The 27,873-nt window shown below is 41.1% G+C and overlaps 1 protein-coding gene and 1 long non-coding RNA gene across 4 annotated transcripts; both read right to left on the reverse strand.

Annotated features, from left to right (window-relative positions):
* Window positions 1-1,050: 1,050 nt before the first annotated feature.
* On the reverse strand, window positions 1,051-2,837 carry LOC106580730 (uncharacterized). 2 transcript variants are annotated; one of them, XR_001322954.2, is made up of 3 exons: window positions 2,714-2,837; window positions 1,668-2,342; window positions 1,051-1,534 (listed from the first exon to the last, which is right to left on the reverse strand). It is a non-coding gene; the product is annotated as an uncharacterized lncRNA (long non-coding RNA). The 2 variants fall into 2 exon arrangements; XR_001322953.2 differs by having other exon boundaries at window positions 2,710-2,826.
* Window positions 2,838-15,641: 12,804 nt separating this feature from the next.
* On the reverse strand, window positions 15,642-26,260 carry LOC106580731 (protein YIF1B). 2 transcript variants are annotated; one of them, XM_014162074.2, is made up of 8 exons: window positions 25,960-26,260; window positions 18,570-18,796; window positions 18,353-18,457; window positions 18,137-18,215; window positions 17,981-18,038; window positions 17,712-17,867; window positions 17,449-17,542; window positions 15,642-17,319 (listed from the first exon to the last, which is right to left on the reverse strand). In XM_014162074.2, exons 1-8 carry the CDS (start codon window positions 26,000-26,002, stop codon window positions 17,164-17,166), a joined length of 918 nt encoding a protein of 305 aa, XP_014017549.2. In that variant the 5' UTR covers window positions 26,003-26,260; the 3' UTR covers window positions 15,642-17,163. The 2 variants fall into 2 exon arrangements, with proteins under 2 accessions (XP_014017549.2, XP_014017551.2); XM_014162076.2 differs by having other exon boundaries at window positions 25,931-26,121.
* Window positions 26,261-27,873: the final 1,613 nt, after the last annotated feature.

Consider the following 27,873-nt stretch of genomic DNA (forward strand, 5'->3'; position numbering starts at 1 on the left):
TACTTTTGCAGACAATACATTTTTTTAAACATTTCTGACCCGGACAAAATTCCCCAAGCACTTCCCAATTGTTTGTTCAGTTCAAGTCTGCAGACATTTGCGCATTTCCCGTCAGAACAGGATCTGTTCACATTTTCCATCTGTTGCCCGCATCGCAGTCATTGTTGTTTTCATTACTAATAACAACTTTGGAAATCTGTGCATTTCTATCAAAGTGCCTTATTACGTTATAATACTTTCTGTATGTCGTTTCTACTGTAGCTTACTGTGTGTATGGAGCATAATATATGTGTGTATATTCCTTATAACCACGGACATGCGATGTAACGTTACTCATGTCAAAACCTTTATGGTGTTATATTCAATCGTGCTTATGTAGCTAGCTACATAATTATTTTAGCTCTGTAAAACAATGCTAATTGCATCAGAGAAGTATTAGCTTGTGTTGTATTTTGAAGCTACCCTGGCCTTATGACTCCCAAGTGGCACAGCGGTCTACGGCACTGCATCTCAGTGCTATAGGCGTCACTACAGACACCCTGGTTCGAATCCAGGCTGTATCACAACCGGGCCATGATTTGGAGTCCCATAGGGCAGCGCACAATTGGCCTAGCGTCTTCCGAGTTTGGCTGGTGTAGGCCGCCATTGTAAATAATAATTTATTGTTAAATGACTTGCCTAGTTAAATAAAATAAAAAAGATATGACCATGGTTTGTTTTCATTTGGCCTATTAGCATAGCTCTGTTCTGCCCTGCCTTGCCCCCTTGTGGAGCTCAAAAGTTACTGTTTCTTACTGTTATAACTCAAATTTGTGATTTTGTCAATGCAATATAAAGTTTTTATTATGTTACTTCTTTGTAATATTGTTTTATTGCTATATCCTTATTGTATTCTAATTACTAATAATTCCTCTTTATTCTGTACTTTCAGAAACCACAAACCGTATTTGCCAATATCATAACTAGACATCTTTCGAGCTGCAGATTGAGGCCAGCTTTTGTATGCTACCGTACACTCCTTAACAGTTTTACTGGATGAAAACACATAGGTCAATATGTAAATCGTCAATTTTATTGCATAACCCGTATTTCATATTCATGCAGTGACTGAACAACTGCATTTCCAACCCCACCTCTAAAGACATAGTATCATGGAAGGTCACCTGTCAAGTCACCTTTCAGGTCAGTCAGTCACTAATTGCTGCAGATATGCTCAATATTGCTTGAGCATATGATACTCCCCAAAGCATGGTGAAATACATAAAAGGTGTATCACAAGCTAAACACATGTATTTTGTCAACTTCCTCTGCTTTCTTCTCCTGGTGCCAGACAGGCAGACTTTGCAGTGCCTCTGTGTGCGACTACCTTGAGCAGCAGTTTGAGGGACTTTGCAGGGAAAATGCCGTGCTGTGAGGCTTAGGGGATTGTCCGCAGCAGGATGACCCCCAGTGGATGGGCGCCGATGGGTGTGGTGCTCCTCCAGCAGCTCTCTCATGAGGTTCTCTCTGTACTTTTGGTAGGTAATTACTTTATCTATGAGGGAGTGGGGAGGATGATGGAAGGGAGAGGATAATGAGGCAGTGGGGAGGTGGGTGAAATATTGTCACTATCATTGCATAATGGAACTGTATGCGAATTGTACTTCCAATTACAGTAATCATCTCACCTGTTAGTTAGTCTGGTTTGATTTTTCTCTCTCCCGTCAGTTGGTCCACCTTCCCTGTGGCCGACATGGTTGCTCTATGGACAGTGGAGAGGACATGGACGTCTCATTTGTCATGCCACTTTACTGCCAGCTGTTGACCGTTCTCCTTGAACTCCACCTCCCCTCTCTGTATCTTCCTGCATCCGAATGCCGGCATCCCCTTCCTGTTCGACCTGACTGTGCTACAGGCCCCTGTGCTGGAAGAGTGTGGGACTGCTGTACCAATTGTCCACATACAAAGTGTGTCCTTTGCTGATGTAACCAACTTTACATAGCCCCCCAGAAGAAAGGCACATGGACACCCGCACTTCAGGTTGACTTGGTTTTTATCTGCAGTAAAAGATATCAAACAGCGATGACAGGCATTGACAGGACGGTCACAGCCACACGTTCACTGCTCTCAGAATATCTCTCTCAGACTCAATCTACATAGTGATTGTATAGTATACATGCGTTGTGTTCAGAAAATAACAAAAATACAGAAAAGCATACTTGCAGTAAAAGATGTCAAACAGTGATGACAGGCATTGACAGGACGGTCACAGCCACACGTTCACTGGTTAGGTAGCCCACAATATATATTTTAGATAGGAGCAACAGTAGTGATACATACCTTCAATGTGAAGTGATATTAATCTACAAATACAGAGCACAAGTACAACCCTTTTATATAAACCGTTTAAGGTAGTAAGAAAATACACATTCACTTAATATTTCAATAAGTCACCTGCTAGCAAATCACCTGATGGCAATAGCTAGCGTGACATTGTAGTGCAGTGACCAACGGTGCTAGTTAGCTCATCATGAACATGGCTAGCTAAGCCAGCAAAAACTTGGTTAACTTGCTGAAATAGGTCTTCAATACATTAACTGCAAATTAAATATATACATAGCCACATTCGCTATTGACTTCAGGATATATTAACCAGTTTTCCAAAAACACTATTATGTTATACAGTACAGTTTTAAACAGTTTTTATATACAGAGGAAGGAAACACGAACCTACTCTCAGAACATCTCTCTCAGACTGAGGAGCAGGCAGACCAACTTCCCAAATAGGGGAGAAGCACTCAAAACCCACTAGTTGTTCTTTCAAAGAAAATAATACAAAAATGGTAAGTCGGAAGACCTCTCCTTTTACCACCTTCCTACAATGGCAGCAAATATTTTTATGAATTCAGTACCACAAAATGAAAGGAAACTTTATTTACATCACCCCTTTTCCTGTATTGAATGGTTTCACCTACTACTCTACCGCGAACTGCAGCGTTCTTTGATATCTACATTGCGCGCTAAGGTCGATAAACTCTACATTTTCACTTTATGCTCACCCCTGCAGAATTCCATCAACCCATACAGACCTTAAAGACATTACTAGGGCCGGCACTTTAAACCTGTTAAAGAAATACCTGAATGGTAAACCTTAGCCATGGGCTATCCATAGGACTGTACAAAACATTGTACAAAGTAATAACGTGTCTTTTACACATCACCTTCACCCTTTCTGTCTAACCTAAACTGTCACTTGCACTCAACACTGAATACACATAGTCTACTTAATACTCTGTATCACTGATATCCAAGACTTTCAACAGGACATTTAGGAGTGTTGCTATGGGCTCTGAAATGTCAGGTTCTCTGACAAGCATTTTCATGGCTTCAATGAGTCTCTTTACTGGTCTAACAACCCTTCCGTACCTTGTACGTGTCACACTACCCACTAAATTATTCTTAGAGCTTTGTGAATTGACTGTATCGTGGGACTTGTCCATAACAATGTATTTTAGGGGAGATAGTCTGCTGCTTCGGGCCTGCTCACTTGGGCCAACTTCACAGACCCTGATACTATTCTGGGTGGTCGATTTGCTTGTATGAATTTGATCACTTGGGGCAAAGTCACTCACCCTTATACTGCTTTTGGAGGACGTTTCTATTTCATCAGCCAAGTGTTGCAATCTATCATCCTCAGAGTGGCAAGGGTCTCCTTTCTGGGTCTCTGTCACAATTGCTCTGAAATTCGGAATGCTCCTTGTGACCAGAGTCACTAGTTCTAGATTCCTGCTCGCTTTCAGAATCTCCCATTGACTCGGTTTCTCCATTACACTCTTGTCCTATCAACGAGGACCCGGAGGCGTCCATAGCCTCGTCCGAAGACCTCTCGTATTACCAACCTTACTACAATGGCAGCAAATATTTTTATGAATTCAGTACCACAAAATGAAAGGAAACTTTATTTATATCACCCCTTTTCCTGAAGTGAATGGTTTCACTTACTACTCTACTGCGAACTGCGGCGTTCTTTGATAATTTTCACAAAGTCTGCTTCCTCATGTTTGTATGATGGCAATTTAAATATACTCCATGTTATGAAGAGTGATCAGATGAATTGCACAAAAGCCCTGCCACAAAAGGACCAGCTGACATCATGTCAGTGATTCTCTCCTTAACACAGGTGTGAGTGTTGACGAGGACAAGGCTGGAGATCACTCTGTCATGCTGATTAAGTTCGAATAACAGACTGGAAGCTTCAAAAGGAGGGTGGTGCTTGGAATCATTGTTCTTCCTCTGTCAACCATGGTTACCTGCAAGGAAACATGTACCATCATCATTGCTTTGCACAAAAAGGGCTTCACAGGCAAGGATATTGCTGCCAGTAAGATTGCACCTAAATAAACAATTTATTGGATCATCAAGAACTTCAAGGAGAGCGGTTCAATTGTTGTGAAGAAGGCTTCAGGGCCCCCAAGAATGTCCAGCAAACGCCAGGACCGTCTCCTAAAGTTGATTCAGCTGCGGGATCGGGGAACCACCAGTATAGAGCTTGCTCAGGAATGGTAGCAGGCAGGTGTGAGTGCATCTGCACGCACAGTGAGGCAAAGACTTTTGGAGGATGGCCTGGTGTCAAGAAGGGCAGCAAAGAAGCCACTTCTCTCCAGAAAAAACATCAGGGACAGACTGATATTCTGCAAAAGGTACAGGGATTGGACTGCTGAGGACTGGGGTTAAGTCATTTTATTTTATTATACTTCAGTATTCCATAGTAACATCTGTCAAAAATATCGAAAGACACTGAAGCAGCAAACTTTGTGAAAATTAATATTTGTGTCATTCTCAAAACTTTTGGCCACGACTGTACATTGCGCGCGAGGTTGATGGAAACTCTACATTTTCACTTTGTTACACTGAGATGAGGAGCCAGCATTGTCATCACCACAGAACCGGACACCCCAAGCCCCTCATAATGTTGGATGTCAGTGGTGTACCGTGTGTAAACTATAATGTCCTGGACAAATCCTGTCTTCACATGACAAAGAACTTGACCTGTCACGTTTACTCCCTCTCCGGCCTTTAGGTCATCAGGCTGCTGATTATCCTGCACACCTGTCACCATCGTCTCGCGCACCTGCGCCTTATGACTCTCACCTGGACTCCATCACCTCCTTGATTATCTTCCCTATACCTTTCACTCCCCTTGGTTCTTTCCTCAGGTGTTATTGACTCTGTTTTCATGTCGGTGCGTTGTTTGTGTTACGTGTTTATTTATTTAAACACTCACTCCCTGAACTTGCTTCCCGACTCTCAGTTACATGACCCCAACCCTGTGCCTTTTGGAGGGAATATATTGACGGAACACCAGCCTACCTTTCCATAACATCAGGGACTTCTCAATGCATAGGTCGTTGTATGGCACAAAGACCCGACTAAATGCTGATGTCAGGCTCGTAAGAACATTTTTTATTTTATATAACGGGTCATTTAGGATGGCAGTAGCAATGTTGACGAAATGCAGGCATCGCAGCATTTGGGAAAAGAGGGTGGCAAAGAAGGGAGTTGCAAACATAGGATCTGTGCTCCAGTATTCTCTTAGGGAGTTCTTTACTATCCCCATGAGAAGGACTGTCACCAGGAAGGCATACAGTTCTCTAATTGTGGTTGTCACCCATTTAGCAAATTCCCCCCACTCCTGGCTCTCTCTTCTCCTGTAGCTCCAAGGCATAGCGATTGGTCTCCTCTACTATGTCTCCCACCAGCTCCTCTGTCAGAAACACCTTGAAGCACTCTGCCTCAGATGGGAATGGCAAGGGGCTTTGCACTACAGACTGGGACTCATCAAAGCAAACCGCAGGGCCAGGAGGGGTGAAATGGCTGGCAGCCTTCCAGCTACCACAGAACTCCTGTACTTCATCCACTGTCAGTCTGCCTCCATCACCACCAGCATCTTCAAAGGGACCTTGGACTTTGTCAGTAGACAAGATGTCTTACGATTCAGGGTTCTCAATGGCTACAAGGTTGGGGGGCAGCTCCTCACTGTCACTGTCAGAATATGATTTCTGACTTTCATACTCAGACTCATTGTCAGAATTTTTTTAAATCTCCAGAATTTTTGCATTTGTGATTTGTCTCATTTTGAAAGACATTGCTAATGATACAGCTTGGCTTACTAGCTACATACTTAAACAACAATACTGAATGGCTCCGTGTGGGAGTGAGCGGTTGATTGACTGCCGGCACGTGCCACTTGTATCAATAAATCACTATCAGAAAATGTTTTGTGTGGTAATTATTTAAATATTTACTGTTTTATTCACATGTTTTCAAGTGCCGGTGACAAATCACACATTCTTATTTTTTAATAAATTGTAATGGGCATATATTATGTGTGTAAAATACTTTTTTGAAGGCTGTACTGATTATGATGAGCCAAGCTAATTCCAGTTGTGTGTGTGTGTGAAGACATGTTTGTTGACATAAAATGCATTCTGGATTTAACGTAATCGTCTGTCGGACCAAAGATGTTATAACAAAATGAGGTGAGTAAGGGTTCGCTAATTTTATTGAGAACTTCAGGAAGTGAATGGTTGGATGTGAACGATGGTAGACAACACACCCCCTTCAACATGCATACTATAAACAGACCAAACTCATCTTGTCTTCTCTTGTCTTTAGTTTCTGTGGGAAGAAAAGCAAGGTAGTGCGCAGAAACGACCCATCGTCAGAGTGTTTTACTCAATTATTTTGATCAATGGTGAGCTCACCCGTGAAGTAATTCATATTGTAGTTTATGTCAGCCGAGAGTTATAAAAATGACCGCTTGTGTTACATCAATCATTCCTCAGTTAGCGCTAGGACAAATGTAGCCTACATTTTTCTAGTTTGGATGGTTGTGTTATGCTGTAGATACTTCTGTGAATGTCTGAACATTGCATCCAAAAATAAACTGCTCACTTTTTGGACATAACTTTGTAAGGACTGTGTTTGTGCAAAATGTTTGTGAAAAAACAGTGTGGCCAGCTCAAATGCTGATTGTTGCGTCATTCGAAACTGGCCGTTCTAGATAAGCGTTCTAATCACACCGGTTTGATCGTACGTTACAGGGACCGCTGTAGAATGATCACACCCATGTGTTGGTACGTGTGAAAAGGTTAAAGGTCTTGCACACATCGGCTACGGAGAGCGTGATCACACAGTCGTCTGGAACAGCTGGTGTGTCTCGCATGATTCAGTGTTGCTTGCCTCAAAGCGAGCATAGAAGTAAAAGCGAGCATAGAAGTAATTTAGCTCATCTGGTAGGCTCGTGTCACTTGGCAGCTCGCGGCTATGTTTCCCTTTGTAGTCCGTAATTGTTTTCAAGCCCTGCCACATCCAACGAGATTCAGAGCCGGTGTAGTAGGATTCAATATTAGTCCTGTATTGATGCTTTGCCTGTTTGATGGTTCGTCTGAGGGCATAGCGGGATTTATTATAAGCGTCCGGATAAGTGTCCCTTTCCTTGAAAGCGGAAGCTCTAGCCTTTAGCTCGGTGTGGGTGTTGCTTGTTATCCATGGCTTCTGGTTGGGAAATGTACGTATGGTCACTGTGGGGATGACGTTGTCGATGCACTTATTGATGAAGCCGGTGACTGAGGTGGTATACTCTTTAATGCCATTGGATGAATCCCGGAACATATACCAGTCTGTGCTAGCAAAACAGTCCTGTAGCGTAGCATCCACATCATCTGACCACTTCTGTATTTAGCGAGTCACTGGTACTTCCTGCTTTAGTTTTTGCTTGTAAGCAGGAATCAGGAGGATAGAATTATGAACAGATTGCCAAATGGAGGGCGAGGGACAACTTTGTAAGCGTCTCTGTGTGTGGAGTAAATGTGGTCTAGAGTTTTTTTTCCCTCTGGTTGCACGTGACACGCTGATAGAAATGAGGTAAAATGGTTTGAAGTTTGCCTGCATTAAAGTCCCCGGCCACTAGGAGTGCCGCTTCTGGATGAGCATTTGCTTGTTTGATTATAGTCTTATACAGCTCGTTGAGTGCAGTCTTAGTGCCAGCATCGGTTTGTGGTGGTATATAGACGGCATTAAGAACTGCAGTGCTGCTGTGTTTTTCACCCTCAACAGTCAATCGTGTGTATCAAGAATGGTCCATCACCCAAAGGACATCCAGCCAACATGACACAACTGTGGGAAGCATTGGAGTCAACATGGGCCAGCATTCCTGTGGATTGCTGTCGACACCTTGTAGAGTCCATGCCCCGACTAATTGAGGCTACTCTGAGGGCAAAATGGGGGGGTTGTAACTCAATGTTAGGTGTTCCTAATGTTTGGTATACTCAGTGTAAATGTTGCATTGAGACATTGTGGCTGCTTACACAAGACTAAACAATCTTGAATAATGAGTGTTCATGTACTTGTTTGAAACTCCTCTAACATGCATTTCGTGAACATCATTTCCCCACATTACATTTTCGTGATAAATGTCAAAGCCAGTGGTGTATCATAAAATGTTATGTTATTATGTTTCCCAGTCCTTACACCTGGTTTTTCTTTTCAGGGTAGGGGTTCGGGAGGAGTTTTGTGAAGAAGTCAGGCAGGTTCAAGATAGACAAGATAAAGTTGAGACTCCTTCTCTAAATCCCCTTCAAATCAACTGTCAACTCAACCAGGCCTGGAAGATTGACAACCACAGCCTCCCACCAACCGGTGTGCAGCTCAACAGTGAAGAAAGACCCCCTAGTGGCCATTGGCGGCACACATACATTCATGGTATAAGCATACTTTGAGTACCGAAGTGGCCAACCGGAGAAGGCAGTCTTTCAGTGCCTCTTCTGCTGCGATGGACAAAAATACAACTCATTAGCTGTTTACAGCATCCACTCTGACCACTATAAATTTGATTACGGCACAGCTGACATCATGTGCCCAGTCCCTCATAGATGCGAAGTCCCCAACCAAATAGCTCTTTCCATTCAAGACTTTCATACCAGTCTTGAACCTGAGGGCCTGGAACGAGTTCTTCCCCTATGAGTTCACTGTCTGCATCTCACCATTGTTTGACTTTGATAACGTCCTGCAGATGGTGCAGACCCTGGAGATGTGTCGACTGTTGGGCGTGCAGCGGGTGGCAATCTACAGGAACAGCTGTGGAGAGAGACTTCGTCGAGGTCATCGACTGGCCTGTGACCTCATACCTCAACCTGTCCAAGGGGTGGCAACGGTCCTATTCCCCGGGAGACCTGCACTACTATGGGCAGATCCCTGCACTGAACGACTGCATCTATCTCTACATGTACCAGAGCCGCTACGTGGCCTTACAGGACATTGATGAGCTCATCATGCCACTCAGCATGGACAGCTGGGGTGAACTCCTGCCACAGCTTGAGATGGCATACGGCAGTTTGAAAACAATGTGTTCCCCTCCACAGTAAAACAGAGTGACCAATCCACTTGGACAGACTGGCAAGGGATCCCAGGGGTCAATATTATGGGGCATGTATATCGGGAGCCCAACAACCCCAACAACTTTAAGATCATTGTGAACCCCCGAGCTGTGTTTAACGTCACAGTACACACTCTTCTGCAATCAAAGATGGGCAGTGTTTGTGTATACCGCAGCGTTGCCTGTCACAGGAGCAGCTCATTCTGGACCAACGCCTCTTGCACTATGTCGACAGTTTGGTACCTGCTGCATCTGAAGTCCTAAAAAATTGCAGAATTAGCTTGAGAGTTTTGCTGCTAATATAGCAAGCGGAGCATAATACACCACCGATAGAGAGGGAGGTAGTTGAGAGGCTATGTGAGGGGTTCTCGCTTATTGTAACACGAGGGACGTCATTGCATGGTGCTTAGCATCATCATCCACTGGTGTTTTGTCCAAATGACTGACAGACTGTGGACAGGCACTGGTAACATGTGGAGATATGATTCAATTCATAATTTTAACATATTGGAAATATACACTGACTGTACAAAACATTAGTAACATTCCATGACATTAGGCTCTTTCTATGACATAGACTGACCAGGTGAATCCAGGTGAAAGCTATTATCCTTTATTGATGTCACCTGCTAAATCCACTTCAATCAGTGTATATGAAGGGGTGGAGACAGGTTAAAGAAGGATTTTTAACCCTTGAGACAATTGAGACATTGATTGTGTAAGTGTGCCATTCAGAGGTTGAATGGGCAAGACAACATATTTAAGTGAATGGGGTATGGTAGTAGCTGCTAGGCGCACCGATTTGAGTGTGGGCTGTTGAGTGTAGGTTTTTCAAGCACAACAGTTTCCTGTGTGTATCAAGAATGGTCCACCTCCCAAAGGACATCCAGCCAACTTGACACAAATGTGGGAAGCATTGGAGTGAATAAGTGCAAGCATCCATGCACCAACGAATTGAGGCTGTTCTGACAGCAAAACAGGGTGTCTCTCTGAATATTAGGAAGGAGTTCCTAATGTTTTCTAGGCTCAGTGTATATAATTCATTTTGAAGTACAAATATAGATGTACCAAAGTCAGATTGCCTCCAAATATGTTGTTTGCATACTGCTTTCTGACCCTGGACATCAACATAGGAGTATTTGCAGGAAAATGGAGAGATGGTACGGCCATGTGTGGTCTACAGCTTTCTTCAGAGAGACCCTCATCAGACCCTCATAACCATGACAAATAATAATAATATGACATCCCTGGGTTTGACTCTGTTCACCATGTGGTGTGTGATTTTTACTACTCAGGAATGGTCTGTAGAGCAATTGTTTAGTAGGAGAGACTGGGCAACTGACACCTGCGGTCCAAATTTGAGCACTGACCTCTTCATCCCAATCCACGGGTCCAAAACATTTGTACTGAATGCTTTCTTTGAGTACCGGACCCATAACATGATCATCCGTCTCATCTCCACCATCACCATTGTCCCCATCTTAAACAAGGTACCAAGAGTGTCCGGCTTCCCTGTCAAGCCTTGACATAGAGGAGGTGTTGTGTTACTACGAAGACAACGTGGGTCTGGTGGAAGTAGTTCCCGATACCCATATCAAGGTGTCTTCCAGCTGGCTCGCCTCCGAGTCGCCCAGTAACCTGCACTAATATGGCCAGATTCTTGCGCTCAACGATTGTGTGTACAGTAACATGTACCAGACCAAGTATCTCCTCCTCCATGACTCAGATGAGATCATCGTTTGTGTGGACAACAACACCTGGGGGGAGCTCCTGAGCACACTGGAGGTGATATACGGAAACGAGGTCAACTTCTACTTTGAAAACAATGTTTTCCCCATCGAGGAGACTGATGAAAGCAGTATGTACAACCTGTCAGTGGGCCACCATACCCAACGTTAATTTCCTCCAGCATGTCCTGCGAGAGCCCATCCCCAAGTCCCACTACACAACAGGGAATCTGATCACCAACCCCAGGACTTTTTGAGATCTTAGTGCATGGCGTGGAGAGGCAGAATGTCCGGACTGTAGAGGTGACCCATCTCGGCAGGCTCTATCATATCCTCCGGTGGAAGAACGCCAAGCTGAAGATCAGCGATTTGGTCAGGAATGAGGGACTGTCTAAACTCTACATCTAATCATTGTTTCTCTTCAGTTGAGTTCTTCATTTAGGTGATTTAAGCAGAATCGTTGTTTAAAACGGATTCATTGCATGATATTTTGAGTGAGAAATAGTCCAAACCTCATTGTGGAACGTGACTGGTAGCAATTAGACATTTCTTAAGATACGCCATTCACCACAGAAAAATGTACCATCATAGGGTGTGCTTCTTATCAGGAAAGAAAAATAATGCTATTGTGAATAAGAAAATGCTTTAATCTAGTCATGAAGCTGCACAAGGCAGTTGTACTGGTGTCACATTTGTCAGATGCATGAGATGTTGAATGGAAAATATTCAGACACCTGCTGTGACTTACCTTACTCAATATTTTTGATGTGATGTTTTGTCTATCTTGTTGGTAATAAACAAGTTAGACAAAACTTGTACATTATGAGAAACTCCTTTCTGGTACTTACCTCAAATAATTTATCACAATTGCTAACTACTTGGTACCAAATGGTACATAGTGACACTTGTGTCAGTGAATCTCAAATATAACCAACGTGTAATTATTATGCAGTTCTTAGAAACAACTTGTTCAAATGGTGATTAGCTATCTAACTATGGTAAATACTGGGCTGTAAAATAATGGGTTATCAAAGGTTATCACATTTGTTTAACACAGCATTGAATGCAATGGATCACGGCGTATAACTGAAAAACAAAATCTCTGTTGTTACAGACATGATTCAGCAGATTCACAGTTTCTTCATATAAATAATCACCATCAAATTATTTTCCCAGGTGATGTTGTTCTAAATTATATATAACCATAATGAATAATTTAGACTGTATGAGTTTTTAGATCACATTTTCTCTTGTAAGAAAATTGCAGTGATGTTCTTTTAAGCTTGCATTTCATTATTAAGGAAACGGCAATATAAATATTATATGTACATGTAATATCATTCAGGGGCTTGGGAGAACATGCTCTTAACTGTGAATCTGGAGATACATTGTCTTGCAATACTTGGCACCACTTGTCGTTTTAGAAACCTATCGAGGACTCTGAAAGAAAAAACATGAATCAAAGCAGATGGATAAATTATCTTTGGTTGTCTACGGAGAGTTTCTGTAGACAGACATGTAGAGAATAATATTTTTCAGAGAAGTAAAACCACACTCTGTTTTTGTTCCATAATGTCACTACCTAATCAGACTACCTACAGCCATCTTTATGAGGCATAACTGATCTCATTTTACACCTTGAATTTAGTGGTTGAATAGCAAAGTAAACATAATACCAAATAATATTTTTATACGGAGATCCCCTGACATATGTAGATTAGTCTCTCTGAACATGGTCAAAAACCCATTTAGTTGTAGGAGTAGATTTGATTAGTTTCTCTCATTCATAGATTAATTTGTACACCAATTTGCAATCACAGATTATTATTAAATATAACACAATGCCAAAAAATACAATATATACGAAACAATAATACTCCAATGACAATGTTTGGGTCGCAGCAGAAAAGCGCAGCGCCTGACAAGTACAGTTGAAGTTGGAAGATTACGTACATGTAGGTTGGAGTCATTAAAACTTGTTTTTCAAACACTCCACAAATTTCTTGTTAACAAACTGTAGTTTTGGCAAGTCTGTTAGGACATATACTTTGTGCATGACACAAGTACTTTTTCCAACAATTGTTTCCAGACGGATTATTTCACTTATAATTCACTGTACCACAATTCCAGTGGGTCAGAAGTTCACATACACTAGGTTGACTGTGCCTTTAAACAGCTTGGAAAATTCCAGAAAATGATGTCATGGCTTTAGAAGCTTCTGATAGGCTAATTGACATAATTTGAGTCAATTGGAGGTGTACCTGTGGATGTATTTCAAGGCCTAACTCAGTGTGTCTTTGCTAGACATCATGGGAAAATCAAAAGAAATCAGCCAAGACCTCAGAAAATAAATTGAAGGTACCACGTTCATCTGTACAACAATAGTATGCAAGTATAAACACCATGGGACCACAAAGCTGTCATTCTGCTCAGGAAGGAGACGCGTTCTTTCTCCTAGAGATGAATAAACTTTGGCGCAAATCAATCCCAGAACAACAGCAAAGGGCCTTGTGAAGATGCTGGAGGAAACGGGTACAAAAGTATCTATATCCACAGTAACACGAGACCTATATCCACATAACTTGAAAAGCCGCTCAGCAAGGAAGAAGCCACTGCTCCAGAAACGCCATAAAAAAACAGACTACGGTTCGCAACTGCACATGGGGACAAAGATGGTACTTTTTGGAGAAATGTCCTCTGGTCTGATGAAAAAAAAATTGAACTGTTTGGCCATAATGAACATCGTTATGTTTGGAGGAAAAAAGGGGACGCTTGCAAGCCGAAGAACACCATCCCAACAGTGAAGCACGGGGGTGGCAGCATCATGTTGTGGGGGTGTTTTGCTGCAGGAGGGTCTGGTGCACTTCACAAAACAGATGGCATCATGAGGTAGGAAAATGATGTGGATATATTGAAGCAACATCTCAAGACATCAGTCAGGAAGTTAAAGCTTGGTCGCAAATGGGCAATGACCGGACAATGACCCCAAGCATACTTCCAAAGTTGTGGCAAAATGGACAAAGGACAACAAAGTCAAGGAGTGGCCATCACAAAGGCCTGACCGCAATCCTATAGAACATTTGTGAGCAGAACTGAAAAAGCGTGTGCGAGCAAGGAGGCCTACACACCTGACTCAGTTACTCCAGCTCTGTCAGGAGGAATGGGCCAAAATTCACACAACTTATTGTGGGAAGCTTGTGGAAGACTACCCGAAACATTTGACCCAAGTTAACCAATTTAAAGGGAATACACGCAATTAGTATTTGGTAGCATGTAAACTTCTGACCCACTGGGAATGTGATGAAAGAAATAAAAGCTGAAATAAATCATTCTCTCTACTATTATTCTGATATTTCACATTCTTAAAATAAAGTGGTGATCCTAACTGACCTGAGACAGGGAATGTTTACTTGGATTAAATGTCAGGAATTGTGAAAAACTGAGTTTAAATGTATTTGGCTAAGGTGTATGTGAACTTCTGACTTCAACTGTATATGGAAAGGTATAATCTGTAGGCCTAATTTTCCACCTGTACCTTTAAATCAAGCCAGAATGAACGGCGGGTAGGTGGTGAATAGTCTATTTCAGTTGCTATAGGCCTATCAGGTATGAAAATAATACATTGGTATTATAATGTAATCCTTTTCAATTTTATTATATTCTATCGTGTAATATTCTGTGAATCTTTGAGCATTTTCCAGCTATCAATGAAGTGCAGACGGCGCATAGCTTTCTGTAAGCGTGAACGAGGCCACTGTCCAATATAATCTAGGTTTCGATACAAAGGACTATTTATGCTACTTAGATTTACATTCTATTCCTTTATGAAGCCATTTGCTTTACATGCGTGCTCATTTTATTGATTGCCGCTTTTATCCAAGCATTTTCATAATTTGACCACCCGTCTTGCGATAGGTTATCATATTCAGGTTACGTTAGCGATTTATCACAGATCAATTATTTGGAGGAAACTCAACCATGTTTGTATTCACTTTTTTTCATTTGGTGTTGTTTACACCCATACTAAATGTGATTTACAATACAAGATTACAATAATATAAAGACAACATCCATGGTAAAAAACAACCCTGTCCGTAACTGTTTCGATAATGCGTTGTGCCATTCTGAGATGCACTTTGTAGCCTACTCTGGAACTCAACTTGTTTCAGTTTTTACTGTGTGCATTAAGGCCTACATATCATTTATATTTATACTGTGAAAGAATTGTATTTTGTACATACATCCAGATATTCAGCTCGTTTGTGCGGTAATGTTTATTTATATGGCTGTGGACAGGTCGAGGTTTTCGGGACTATAGCCTATTACGGCCTTAAATCGTTAGATAACAAAAGTAGGCTGTAAGGATGTGTGTAAAACTAAAATGGTGCGGTTTTCTGTCAATTTATACAGCTTGTGTCATAACGGAAGGTCCAAGTCAGGTTGCATTCATTTGCATACAGGGATGGACCATGGCATCTGTGCACAATGCGGACGCAGTGGCAGATAAAATACACATTTTATTACCATATGTAGACAACAAATCTTGATCAGATAGCAGTCCATGATGACAACCACATGTTAATGCAAGGTGTAAATCATGGCTTCTGTTATCTGAATGTGCCATGTGACAGAGTATGATGCATCTGGTTTGGAATGCCGACCCTCCGAGTGTTGGATCAAGATTGACAGGAACATCTGTCAAATACATCTGCTAATGTCAAGATAAGCAGGATTTATCATATCATCCTAACTTGGGGCAGAGAGGGAAAAGGGCTAAGGTGTTAATCTTACATAGATACAACCTAACCATAGACCATTATAGCTTATTTCCTGTTGGGAAAATTTGTTGGATCAATGAAAATCAAAGTTTGAGTGTGTGTTAGTGATATTGGACATGAGACATATTCAGCTTCATAACAGTTAAATATATATATATATTTTTTAAGTGTACTCCAGCTTCAGTTTATTTATCAGGTTGTAGAGCATAAGAGGATCCATGTTATTACGTTTCTGTATATCAATTATTCATAGAAGCAATTGAAGCATGGCAACGCAACACCATTTTAGCATGATATTTCTAGTAATTAAGCCTACATTTCAAATGGAAGTTAGTAATTATAACATCTAAACCTTTGTATATTTTTTCATGTTCCCTTTTCCAGTTTGAAACATGAATATCAATTAGTGTCATATGCTCATGCTTTTTTGTCAAGCTTATTTAAAAAAAGCATCAGCTGTAATTTAAGATTACTTAATGACTTTGTTACATGATAGAAAGCCTTTATTTGGGCTTCAGTTTGTCTCACCAAGACGTCAGACATGTACAACATTTTTTTTTCTATTTACAAACAACACATCCACAAATCTGTTTAAATACATCATCCTATGAATAAGGACATTGAGAGTGCTTATTTTGTGTTCACTGGACGGCGCAGGCAAATTATGCTAAAGCCTTTCAGTCAACGTAAGTGTGTAACGCAAGAACGCAATTAGTCATGCAAAATGGCTTCCCTGCGTAGTTGTGACACGTTACAAATTTTAGGCTGCAAATTCTGCAATGCAATTCTGCAGGACAGCCATTTTGCGTAGCTAATTGCGTTGCATACTTACGTAGGCTATACATTTGCCTTAACTGTGCTTCCATCCTTGGCTCAGTCAAAGCTTTTGAGATTGAGGACCCAAGCTAGATTGCTAATATACAACCATATGTTCACAAATGCTTAGAAAACATAATTGACTAAATTACAGTATACAAAACATGACAAGCCAGTCAATTATTATTTTTAGACAATTACATAAAAAACTATACAAAAAGACAAGTCAACCCTACTGTTACAGTTGTGCTGTGAGACTTGGCAATGCTGATTCCACAATGACATTTGTGTGTTTTTATTTATCTGTGCAAGTGTCCCGCACATCCGCAGCGAATGGTTGGGAGATGTGATGGTCAGTGAACAGTCTTATCTTTCCATAGAGAGGTAGTGTCTTGTCAGATGAAACACTCCTGGTCAGCCCGTGGTTTTACCCGACCAGGTGATAGGTCAACCAGTACATGAATATGGGCTGGGCGGCTGCGATGGACATGGTCAGGTACATCCTCAGCTGGTTCCTGGCCCCGTGGACCAACACGCCTTGGGCTGCTGCCTCAGACAGGAGCTTTAGTCTCAACGTGCGGATCTGAAGAGAGGACCAAGAGAGAGGGAGCAAAAACGTAGCTTGTCAACCTGAGTGCAGTAGTCAAGGCACTGGCAGGGGACATTGGGTGGAGTAAATTAGATTCTAAAGTTAGCTCTTCCTGCTACTCACCATGAAGATGAAGATGGATATACAGCACCATAGCAGCGTTAGGTAATACCCCATTCGACCAAATAGTAAACCTGCCACGACCCCTACAATCATCCTGCACACAGAAGGGAATCCTTCACAATTCATCCGAATAGTTGATGTGTCATCATGTCTATACAACTTTTTTTTTGTTTTAAATCAGATGACATCAAAGTTGAAAGACAGGAAAATCCAGAACCACAAAGTCATACTAATCATGTCAGAGAGCAAGAGACCATCCGTACCCAACATATTTGTATCCGGAGAAGGCCACAAGGTCGATGGTGGTGAGGTCTGTGTTGACTGTGACCAGGTAGAGACTGAGGAGGATAGCCAGCACCTCCATGATGAGCCACACCAGGGCCGAGCTGGCCTGCATGCCCAGGATCTCAGGGGTAAACCTAGAGACAGACGGGAGGTTGAGGTTAGGGTAGATACAAGTTTCAGGATACTATTTATACAGAAAACTGGGAAGAAAGGTGCAAAGAAGTGAGTGGAAGTGGACCACCTTTACCTGTTTTGTGTTCCAAGTGCTAACCCAGAAACCAGGATGTACGTGATGAAACCCATTGCTGCAAAAATATATAAAAAAAAATAAATAAATAGGCTAGTTGCGGGTCTTATTAGTTTAGTTCAGTCAGGGTGGTAGACCTGACCAAATCTCCTTTACCTGGAATGTACAAGTCAGGAGCGTTGATATCAAAGCGTGGAGCCACTGGGGTGTCCTGTTGGTAGCTCACTTCCCAGTTCTAAAACAAAAACATACATCTTCTTTAGTCACCCATTCAATGAGTGTCATCCTCGTGCGTAAGTTCAGTATCAGCTTGGTAGCTCGGAGTCTGGACATGGACACAAGCAATATGAACAGATGGTGACCAGATGGTACCTGGTGCATGTAGGGGAAGACTAGCAGTCCGAGTTTCTTGCCCACGTAAACTGTGTCCACAGCAAAGTAATACTTCAATTTGGAGATGGGGAGGAAACGATCCAGCTGTAGAGTAAACGGAGCAAAACCAAGACGATTTATCCCTTCTTAATGGCCCTCATGTTGCAACTTACTAACTGGTACCACAACTATTTACCATCAGTACCATGAGTCTTACATTTTTGTCTACCAAGTCTTTGCCCTGGCTGGCCAGGCTGCTTCCGTACGCCATGGCCAAGTTGGACATGGGGTCTGAGAGGAGGGTCTGGCCGGGGTAGCCCATCGCCCCAACACCCTGGCCCGGGAACCCAGCGGGCTCCACCCCTGGCGCTGCGCTGGTGTCGTCAAACAGCTGGCTGGGATCTGTCCTGTCCTTTGACGTGTTCCTCATCCTCAATTTGGGATCTATTACACAAGAGGAGGATGAAACCACATTCTGATCAGTGGAGTGGGGGATACAGACTGCAAGTACTGCGCAACACATGCATGCATCGTTAATAGCTGTGATGTTATGTGAAGTTGTAAGGTGACAAAACGTCAATCTTCCAATGCATTTGAAGGACCAACATTTTTTTGCTGCAAAAGAAGGGGCTATGCAGTGCACATTGACACATAGCAACAAATAGCGTGGCCGAATCAGACCGTGCCAATAATGGGGTCTCTTCACTCCATGTGTAAGATAAACCCTGCTCTCAGTCATCATTTCTGGGTGTGTTTTATCCCCTGAGGGCCCAGCCTCTTCCTATCAATTTATGCTTTGTCCTTCTTTCACAGACATTCATTGGCCTGCACTGTAGACTAATCGTATTATTAATACTTAACAACAAGATCCCTTGCGATTAGGAACCTCCTTCTCAAAGAGAGCTATCTGGCTCGAAGTCAGCCAGAACAAGTAGGCTCTTTCAAAATGGACCAAAATGGACCAATAAAACAATAAAACTTTCAAACAAGGACACACTAAGACACATTTATAGATCTTCACTTGTGGTCTACAGTAGAGCTGGGTGGATAAACCGAAAATTAGCGATACTTAACCAAACCAAGGATTTATCGAGGACATTTTACTGATATCGATAATAATGATAATTAGCTTTGTGACGTTTAATGAAATAAGTCTGCTAATATGGACTATTGCTAACTGGGCAAATGGTACAACATTAGAAGTAGTAGTTTCAAAGGGTCATATAAAAAAGTAACCGGTGCACACTAATGTCAAAGTTATCATTCAATTCAATATTATCTTGACAATTGAGTCAATTTATAGTGATATCGTCCAGCTCTAGTCTACTGTGTCAAAAAAAGCCTAAATACAATGTTTGTTATTCAGCAGAAGCACATCTCTTAATATCTGTATTTCTATTTCTGACCTATTTTCATGGGTAGGCCTATTGTTTCCTATCCTTTACAAAATCAGTAAGTTTACCATGGTGCTCTTAGCCCTTCTCATGACTCCAATTCCATTCCACTACAGTGTAGCCAATCCACGTCCCATTTTGCCTTGTGAGTGAAATGGCCCGGCGCTCCGACGCTGCCCAAATGCTCTGTCTAAGCTCAAATACAGCTCACTTGCGATATGGTTTTGGAAACAGTTGGAACTTAACTTTCATATAAGCGAGAAAATAATTGTTCAAATTCAAAAGATACACTTGCTGTACACAGTTTAGGAAAGGAAATGTGAACATGTGAAATGGAATTGTCGAATGGAAATGTGAGAGAATGTGTCGTAGCCGAGGCGGTGTGCGAAAACACCCGGGTGCAACTTTGCTAAACTGTGCACAGTAAGTGTATAATATTTGAAAGATTCTTTATCTCTTATATGAAAGTTAAGTTCCAAAGGTTTCCAAAACCGTATTGCTAGCAAGGATTAATAAACTTTCTAAACGTTTTTGAAATGTGTATTTATTGCAGATTTCAAAGTGCTATGTGTTCTTTTCTGCAAAATCCTCTAGAGGGCAGAATTTGAAAACTATACCGGATACCAAAATGATACCATGGCAAACAAAAAACAAAAAAAGTGGGGAGGATTGTCATTTCCCGTAGTTTATTTTTTTTTCGGTCTGAAAAAGCACACTTTTTTTTTAACAGAAAAACAACAAAATTGGATGTTCTAAGTCCACAACAATGCTTAAACACATTAGAGGACAATTGTTTAGAAAATTATATTTTTTGTGTAGTCACTTTTTAATTCAGGTGCGCGCCAGCCAGTTGTGTTTGGCTAGCCGTGTTTCTGTAGCGCACATGTGATGGGAGTTTTCAAAACAAATGGCCACTGGATTGATGCAAATATTTAGGTCTGCCAGGCATTTTTAATGACCTTTTATTTGCTTTTCCATCTATCCGAAAACGGTTAGGCTATCATAAGCATTGCTAACAGCTACACAAAGTGGTAGACATATAGGCCCTACGCGCACTGCACACAGCAGGGCTCGACATTCAGGTAAATGTGCCAGTGGCACACTGAAAAGAAAAATACTGTCCCGGGTTAAGATCTGACAGGAAAGCCAATGATGCGTGCATAATTTCACTAGAGGTTAATTTTATCTTTAATTTAGCCTATACAGGGTTCATTCAGACATTCGCAAGTCAAATTCAATGACTTTCAAGGCCTTAAATGATAATTAAGGACCTACATTTTATATTAAATTGATGTAATAGCCTATAGAAAAAAATGTATCCCTCCAAAATGTATGCATTAGGTTAACGTGGGGTTAGCGGGCTACTGACGGGGATGATTGACTGGCCCGGAGGATTTCCAAATCTCTGTATGTCGACCCTGACACACACAGACGGGCATTCCCATGCTGTTGCTGCCACTTCAGAAAGTTGGTTTATTTTTGGTCAACTGCAAATTGCCATGATGATTAAAAAAGCCAATTGTGAACCAAAAACTAACATGACCAGGTACCTTTTTATCACTGGCACCCTTGCGACCAATAAAAAAGTGTTGCACTGCTAACTCAAACGGTCGCAAATGAGACTATTTTGGTCGAAACCTGAATGTGCCAAAAAAAGGCTTCTGAATCTCCGATTTCTGAAGATGTTATCATCAATAATTGTAATATTTCATGTTCAAACATGTCAAAATGTATATGTAGGCTACATGTGAATAGTCATGGATGTGAGCTGATTAAAATGATATACAATGCTATCCTATTAACTGTTATTCATTAAACAGACTACTAGAAACTTGCTGCATAGCCTACATTACAATGTAAAATTCCATAGGAATGCCAATACATTTTCACCTATTTGTACTTGGGGGTGGCAGGTAGCCTAGTGGTTAGAGCGTTGGACTTGTTACTGAAAGGTTGCAAGATCAAATCCCTGAGCTGACAAGGTAAAAATCTGTCGTTTTGCCCCTGAACAAGGCAGTTAACCCACTGTTCCATCATTGAAAATAAGAATTTGTTCTTAACCGACTTGCCTAGTAAAATAAAAATTATGTTCCGGCCCCGACCATCCGCTCAAGAAAATCTAGATGATGATCCCTGTACTTGGATAACATTGTATATCATTTTAATCAACTCACATCCATGGCTAATTACATGTTTGAAGATGAAATATTGCAAATAACATCTTCAGAAATCAGCAATTCAGACAGCTTTTTAGGCACATTCTTACCACAATTCTGTGAATAATCGAACATCTTTATATACTGCATCTAGCACACTGGCTCATGTGGTTGTGTATTCTGCATCACTATAAATAAATAAAAATTGGGCATACTACAATTATATTTCATGCGAAGTTGTCCAATATGACCTCATTGAGTTGTTTGGCGGTCATATTGGAAAAAGGCTTCTGTGGGTTTAATGCGTGAATTCTGTGATGGACCTGTATCTACAAATATTGTTAAACCCATGTTCTAGCTGTGTGTGTGCAATTTGGTGCCTTTATCACCAAAGTTACAATCGAAAAACGCAGCTGCCCCATTATGTGGAATGTTATGTCTATGCTTCCAACATTCTAATGCCAATGGCACAATATACAAAACTAGTTATAGCTGGTGCTTTTAAAAAGGTTGGTTATATTGTATATAATTTGAAAGGTAATTTCATGACCTTTCAGAACCACTTGTCAAACAAAGTTTAAACTGTATGAGGGTTTCCTTTTTAAAGCCATTTATTTATACAGACAATTCTAAAATGTACCCTAGAGGTCAAAGTTATGTTGGCCTGAACATTCCCGAAAATATGTCTGATGGATAGCTGTGAATCTATGCTTTCCAATGATATATGATTAAAGGGTATAAGTGAACAACAACTTACTGTATATGGGAAAATTGAATGGAGTGATGAAAGAGAGTGATAACACACAGAAGGCTACCATTGCTGCGCTGCTCTCACACATTTTCCAACTATAGAGACATAGAACTTAAAAATAAATAATCACTGAGTGTCGGCCCAAGTGAGCCTGACCGACCCCCCTGGCTCATGGCTACCTTGGATTTTTGAGAGATTGGGGGCTCTATCATAGAGCATAGTCTATGCCAATTCATTTCCATTGCATCAAACAACTTCCTATATATACTATTATTGAGCAGAATGAATCACCAACTCAGTCAATAGTACTACCTAGGCTTATTATGGAGCCGTCCAGGAAGTCAGCCACCAGGTCCTACAAATCCCAAGTTCAATTGCACAAGATGCTGCCAAATTGGGACACCCAGTAGTAGGCCATTGTTGGGCTTACCACAGTGGTGCCAGTTATTTTAGCAAGTACATTGCCTTCAGAAAGTATCCACACCCCTTTACTTTTCCCACATTTTGGTTGTGTTACAGCCTGAATAAAACATTTATTAAATAGTGATTTTGTGTCACTGATCTACACACATTACCTAATAATGTCAAAGTGAAATTTAGTTTGTAGACATTTATAAAAAAGCTGAAATGCCTAGAGTCAATAAGCATTCAACACCTTCATTATGGCAAGCCTAAATAAGTCCAGGAGTAAAATGTGCTTAACAAATCACATAAAATGCATGGACCACTAATAGTGGTTAACATGATTTTTTTGAATAACTATCCCATCTCTGTACCCAACACATATATCAGGTTCCTTAATCTAGTAGTGAATTTCAAGCACAGATATAACCACAAAGACCAGGGAGGTTTTCAATGCCTCGTAAAAAAATGGGCACTAATTGGTAGATGTGTAAAAATAACAAAAGCAGATGCTGAATATCCATTTGATCATGGTGAAGTCATGAATTAGGCTTCGGATGGTGTATCAATACACCCAGTCACTACAAAGATAAAGGCGTCCTTCCTAACTCAGTTGCCGGAGAGGAAGGAAACTGCTCAGGGATTTCACCATGAGGCCGATGGTGATTTTAAAACAGTTATAGGGCTTAATGGGTATGATATGAGAAAACTGAGGATGGACCAAAAACAATGTATTTAATCCACAATACTAATCTAAATGACAGTGTAAAAGGAAGCCTGTACAGAATAAAATATTTCAAAACATGCATCCTGTTGACAACAAGCCACTTAAGTAATACTACAAAAAAATGTTGCAAAGAAAAATGAGCTTTTTGGCCTGAATACAAGATGTTATGTTTGGGGCAAATCCAACACAACACATAACTGAGTACCATTCTTCATATTTTCAAGCATGGTGGTGGCTGCATCATGTTATTGGTATGCTTGTCATCGGCAAGAACTAGGGAGTTTTTGGGGATTAAAAGCAATGGAATATGGGGCCTCCCGAGTGGAGCAGCGGTCTAAGGCACTGTATCACAGTGCTAGAGGTGTTATTACAGACCCGGGTTCATTTCTGGGAAGTGCCACAACCGGCCGTGGCCAGGAGTCCCATAGGACGCCGCACAATTGTCCCAGCGGCGTCTGGGTTAGGGGAGGGTTTGGCCGTGGGGGCTTTACTTGGCTAATCGTGCCCTAGCGACTCCTTGTGGCGGGCCGGGTGCCTGCAAGCTGACACCAGTCACCGGTTGAACGGTGTTTCCTCCAACACATTGGTGCGACTGGCTTCCGGGTTAAGCTGGCGGGTGTTACGGAGCGCGGTTAGGTGGGTAATATTTCGAAGGACGCATGACTCCACCTTTGCCTCTCCTGAGACCGTTGGGGAGTTGCAGCGATGAGACAAGATGGAAATTGGGGAGAAAAAAGCAGGGTAAAAAATGAAGGAAAAAAATATTAAAAAGTAACAGAATATAGCTATAAGCACAGTCAAAATCCCAGAGGAAAACCTGGTTTAGTCTGCTTTCCAACAAACACTTGGAGACAAATTCACCTTTCAGCAGGACAATAACCTAAAACACAAGGCCAAACCTACACTGGAGATGCTTACCAAGACAACATTGAATGTTCCTGAGTGGCCTAGTTACAGTTTTGACTTAAATCGACTTGAAAATCTATGGCAAGACTTGAAAATGTCTGTCTAGCTATAATCAACAAGCAACTTGACAGAGCTTGAAGAATTTAAAAAACAATAATGGGCAAATATTGTACAATCCATATGTGAAAAGCTCTTAAAGATTTACCCCATAAGACTCATAGCTGTAATCACCGACAAAGGTGCTTTTACAAAGTATTGACTCAGGGGTGTGAATACTTAATGTAAATGAAATATTTCTGTATTTCATTTCCGGAGTGGCGCAGCTTTCTAAGGCACTGTATCTCAGTGCAATATATATACAGTACCGGTCAAATGTTTTAGAACACCTACTCATTCAAGGGTTTGTCTTTATTTTTACTATTTTCTACATTGTAGAATAATAGTGAAGACATAAAAACTATGAAATAACACATATGGAATCATGTAGTGACCCAAAAAAGTGTTAAACAAATCAAAATATAAATAGCCACCCTTTGCCTTCATGAAAACCTTTGACCGGTAGAGTGGTAGAGAGTGAGATATATATATATATATATATAGATAGATAATTCAGGATGTAACACAAAATGTGGAAGAAGTCAAAGGGTGCTAAATTACTAAAAATGTAATGTATGAATACTTTCTGAAGGTGGCTACTGTAGCTGTCTTGGGAACAAATTCTGATTGGACACTGGGCGGAGACCAACAAGAACCTAACGTTAGCTAACATAACCAGAGGCACAGTCCCATGACCAAATTTAGAAGCAATGCGGGCAGTACGTAAAGGCTTGATAAAAGAAAACGTAAATCTAGAGAGCGAATAGCGCGACCTTCTAACGTAAACCTGAATAATGTAGCCCGAAACTGATCAGACATGTTTCAGGTTCTCTGTCTTCATAGAATATGAAAACCTATCTGGTGATATTATCTAATGTGGCTAACCACGAGCAAGCTAGCTAACTTAGTCTTGTGCAATATGGTGTCAGCTAGCTATATTAGCAATACGTTTGCTGTTATGATTGATAAGACACAAGATATGACAAAAAAACTAGTTGGCTAGCTACATTTGCCAGGTAGTTAGGTTAGTTTTGGTTTGAAGAGCAGACATGGAGTGGGTTAGCTTACTAGCTAGCTATTAGCATGCCGGTTAACTAGCTAGCATACGTTAGCTAGATTTCTAGGTCAAAAAGCAAGACATCTTACCAATACTTTGATCAACATACGTAACTTACACTGTGTGAACCCACTTTGGGTTGCTGTGTAATCCATGTCCATCAATTATTACAGGTAATTTGGGATATCGTCTATAAAAACGCTGATATGAAACCATTCAATACACTTCTACAAAATTAGTACACAGCCACACCCATGTGTCAACTGGCCAATGATAGTATCATAAAACTCCAAAAAAGACAAAGGCGTTCCTGGTAAAATGTGGACCAATCGAAAAAATCCACTATAATTCTTTACTTACGCAGGGAGGGCAACTTCATGAAATCTTTTTCGGTTTGAGATCCTGTACGTAACACTATGTTAACTTTAGTACTTTACACCACTGATTTTCACCTATATTTTTGACACATTACATCTCCTGCACAGTAATGTGCAGCTCTATTGCATCCTTAGCAGGGATATTTGGATTCCAATCAGGTTCTCATATACAGTGGGAAAGTGAATCTGTTTATCTAATGAGCCATGGTGGTCTAGTCTCTTGCTGCGTTCATATGAGGTTCAAATGAGGTATCCTGCATGTTTTCAATTTAAGTCAACATCTTCTATTACTTCACATTTAGGTAGCTAATGTAATGGTTTGTTTGCCAGTGCAAGTCTAGATAGCACTAGCTGAATTATGCCTACAACAATGAAGTTTCAGTCCGCTAGGTGCATCTCTACATCATGGACATATCTCTGGGTGACGTGGACATCCCCATGCATGCGCCTTATCAAAATATGACATTCAATATTGCACCATCCCATTCTCTGGGCTCTGTCTGCAATCATAACCAGTAGTATCTACCAGGAATAATAAAACATAGAATAATAATAGATGTTTGGTGAGTATTTGAATTACGTATGACCACTGGAGTCTTTGCCACTCAAAATATATTTTTATAGAATACTTTCAGATTTATTTCGTCACTCAAAATCTGCCAAAGCATATTCTGTGGGAGGGGTTAATATGAATTCAAAATAATTGTACATGATTTATATGAATTGGGTCATGAACATATGAACTTTGAAATGAACAAGGGAGAGGTTAAACATAGGCTAAGTCTGGCATAAATTTATTCCCAAACTTTACAATAACTCTGTTGCAGTGGTTGTAGGTAGTCTCAGTATAAGCTATTCCCTCCATCGCGACACTGCTGCCCAGTTGAAGAGCTTGTGATCTCCATGCAGCACCACAGCACCATTCGCCTTTGGAAAAGCACCCCTCAGCTTCAGAAAATGCCCTTCTAGAGGCATGCAACCATAGTAAGTATACCCTAATGTAGGCCTTTTTGCCTACTAGCCAAATAAAGTGCAGAGCATGCATGATGCTTGCAACGTATCATTCCAACATATTTGTACGTTTAATTCCTTGTTCAGTTAGTATGTCATCCATTGTCATTTGTCTGAGTTACAACAGGAACTAAATCAAAGAGAATAGAACAGTCTTAACCATTTGTTTATGGAAATCTAAATTCTCCAAAGTTCTTTAGCCTACCATTTTAATAATTCAATGTTTAATTTAGGCCTATCCAAATAAATAAAAATAGGCCTTCAACTTGTAGGAATTGCAATTTAGGCTTTCATTTTGGGTACTGGTGTCTTGCCGAATACTTTTAGAACTCTATTTGTGTTTTCTAACTGTTGTGAACGGATCTGCTTGTCCGAAGCACCCTAACACAGGCGTGAGGCATAAAATGAATTGACCAGAGGCAGTGGTTGTGGTTCCTTTTCTTTTGTATCGTTTACTACACGGGTCTTTTTTCACCCGACAAAATAACTCCAGTACAGGGAACATCCAACGCTGAAAACACCAGTGTAACGAAACAAATAAAAATAAACTAAGCCGTTGACCAAAAGGCCAGTGGCCAAAAAGGGAACGCATAACAACAAATGGCTACTCCTGTCTTAGACTATCGTCTACACATAAGTTACAG

The sequence above is a fragment of the Salmo salar genome, chromosome ssa20, assembly GCF_905237065.1.
Source record: "Salmo salar chromosome ssa20, Ssal_v3.1, whole genome shotgun sequence".
Classification (NCBI taxonomy): domain Eukaryota; kingdom Metazoa; phylum Chordata; class Actinopteri; order Salmoniformes; family Salmonidae; genus Salmo; species Salmo salar.